This window comes from Pygoscelis adeliae, unplaced genomic scaffold (assembly GCF_000699105.1).
Source record: "Pygoscelis adeliae isolate BGI_AS28 unplaced genomic scaffold, ASM69910v1 Scaffold803, whole genome shotgun sequence".
Taxonomy (NCBI): Eukaryota; Metazoa; Chordata; class Aves; order Sphenisciformes; family Spheniscidae; genus Pygoscelis; species Pygoscelis adeliae.
The window spans coordinates 266,060-268,358 of record NW_008824537.1 but is presented as its reverse complement, the minus strand read 5'-3'; the positions used below and the strand labels follow the sequence as shown (position 1 = coordinate 268,358).

At 62.3% G+C, this 2,299-nt stretch overlaps 1 protein-coding gene across 1 annotated transcript in view; it reads right to left on the bottom strand.

Annotated features, from left to right (window-relative positions):
- Positions 1–86: 86 nt before the first annotated feature.
- Positions 87–2,299, bottom strand: part of ENDOU (endonuclease, polyU-specific) — a 6,479-nt gene continuing 4,266 nt past the window's right edge. Inside the window, exons 3-7 of the mRNA XM_009321620.1 lie at positions 1,553–1,730; positions 1,218–1,417; positions 812–925; positions 624–730; positions 87–233 (exon numbers count right to left, since the gene is read on the bottom strand). Coding sequence (XP_009319895.1) covers positions 87–233; positions 624–730; positions 812–925; positions 1,218–1,417; positions 1,553–1,730 — 746 coding nt within the window. The remainder of the gene's footprint in view (positions 234–623; positions 731–811; positions 926–1,217; positions 1,418–1,552; positions 1,731–2,299) is intronic.

Sequence of the window (2,299 nt, the reverse complement as noted above, 5' to 3'; positions counted from 1 at the left end):
CCCGGCTGCCCATCGGTCTCTGGAAGTCGCTGCTGGCTCCACGGCCGGAGGACAGACAGACAGACAGATGCAGGCAGGTACGGTACTTACGCCCTCCCCGGACGCGCGATGAAGCACAACGTGTACAGGCCAAACTCAAACTCGGGGCTGCAGCCGATGAAGGCAGAGCCCACCTCCTTGTAAAAGCCGTCCCAGCTGAACTGCAGCCCCAGCACGTCGGGGTAGGTGTCCCACTAGAGAAAGGGGGTTTGGGGGTCAGACCTCTGGCTCCCCTTGGCTCTGGGTGCAACAAGGCAGGGAATTCAAGCAAAGCCCATCTGCGTATGAAGCCAGGCATCCTCGCACCCTCTCCAGGGACAGATCCAGAGCAGCTTTCAGATGGTCTGAGGGGCTGCCAGACAGAGGCCCCCAGTCTCAAATCTCTCGCTTGTAGTTTGGGAGCCCCTTTTGCCCATTGCATCGTCTTTTCTGGACCTTCCCACCGTGCCTCCATCCCAGGGTCCACACAGGGAGGCAGAGGGGATGCGGCAGGGCGAGCACCTCTGAGGATTCTGATTCGCCCTATTTGGGACGCTGCCGGCTGGTGCAGCGCCGCCGGCTGCAGACCCCACAGGTTCACTTACCGGCCCGTTGAAGTTGTGGCTGAAGTAGTTGACGATGCCCTGCTTTTCAAGGAGGTAGAAGCGAATCCAGTTGTGAAATCCAGACACTTTCCCTTTTTTCACCTCTCCTAAACACAAGCGAGACCCTGGGGTGAGCCCCCCAGCCTGGTGCTGCCCAGCACCCCCTGTCCCACCGGTGCAGGCTCTACCTGAGAAGATGTGCTCGAAGCCGCTGGAGTCCTGCTCGCCATCACCTCTGGAGTAGAGGCCGAACCACATCTCCTTCAAATCGGCGACGAACTCCTGCTCGGAGCCGTAGCGGTCTGCAGGCAAGGTGGCGTGGAGAGGTGGGAGCAGTGTCCCGGGATGGGAGCACTGGGAGAGGCAGAGCTGGGGCTCCCCCCGATCCCTGACCCAGTCCTCTCCCTCAGGAACAATTCAGCTTTGCCCTGCTCAATTCTCCCACGTCCTGGCAGCTCTGGAGAGCCTGCTCCCGTGCTCCTCCAGTCTGCATCCTCCCAGGTCACCTCCCACCCAGCCGGGGCTTTCATTTTGGATGCCCAACATCCAGGGACCCCATTCCCCCTGGTCAGTCCTGCCCTGCTCCACGCTCACTTTTTTTGTGGAGGAAGGCGAAGAGTTTCTTCATGAGCTCGGTTTTCATCACCTCCTTGAGGAAGTTGTCCTGCTCCCTCAGCTCCTCCGCCGTCACGTCCTCCTCCCTGCCAGTCACCCTCTGGTAGTTGTCCAGCAGTTTAATGAAGCTTGCGTAGGTGGGTTTGGAGAAGAGCGCCTCATTGACGTATTTGTAAAGCCTAGGAGAGAGCGGATCCTGCACTCAGCGGGGAAGCAGAGGTCCCCTCCAAAACCAGCCCCACAGCCTGCCCAGCTGGCTGGTCTCTGTCGTGGTGGCCCCTGGCCACCCCCTGAGGATGCTGGCGCACGCTCACGGCTGCGGGGAGTGGTCCTCCTGGTCACCCGTCTCATCGGGGGAGGCCTGGTACTGGGGGTTAATGGCGATGTCTGTCGGCCGGGCTTTGTTGTGATCTGCCTCGTAAAGCTGCTCCGAGATGTGCAAGAGGTCCTCGTCAGCGATGGCGTCCCGGCTGCTGGAGAAACCCACTGCAAGGAGAGGCAGGAGGCTGGCAAGAGCAGACAGCAGCTCCTGGGGCTGCCGATTAGCTGCCCACGGAGAAGCGAGGGTGATGCAGCACCTGATGCTGCACCGATGCACGGGTGTCACCACCCTGGGACACCGTGAGAGCCGGGCGCTCAGCACGGAGGGTTAAGGGGTGCAGGGGTGGCAGGGGGGTCCCCAACCCTCCCCCACCCCACGCCCCAGGGAAAAGAGCTGGCCACAGGGCTGCAGGAGCAGGAGCCTTTCGTTAAGCACTGGGAGAGCTGGGAAGCATCAGTCCCCGTCTCCCAGGCACGACGCCGCTCTTCGCGACACGTCTGCTGGGATCAGCCCCCTCTCGATCTCCCACGTTTCAGGTGCGTGGTGACCAGGGGGTGCAAACGCCAGCTCGCCCCTGCCTCTGGCCGCTCTGCGCCCGCCTCTTTCACCCGGCTCTGGTGAAGGGAGGTAACGCTGCTGGTAAATAGGCAGGCGATGCTGGGGCTCTCGCTGCACCGTCTGCTCAGCAACGACACGCAGTGGCTTGGAGGGGCTGGGGGGTGGGGGGGGCGCGGCGCGG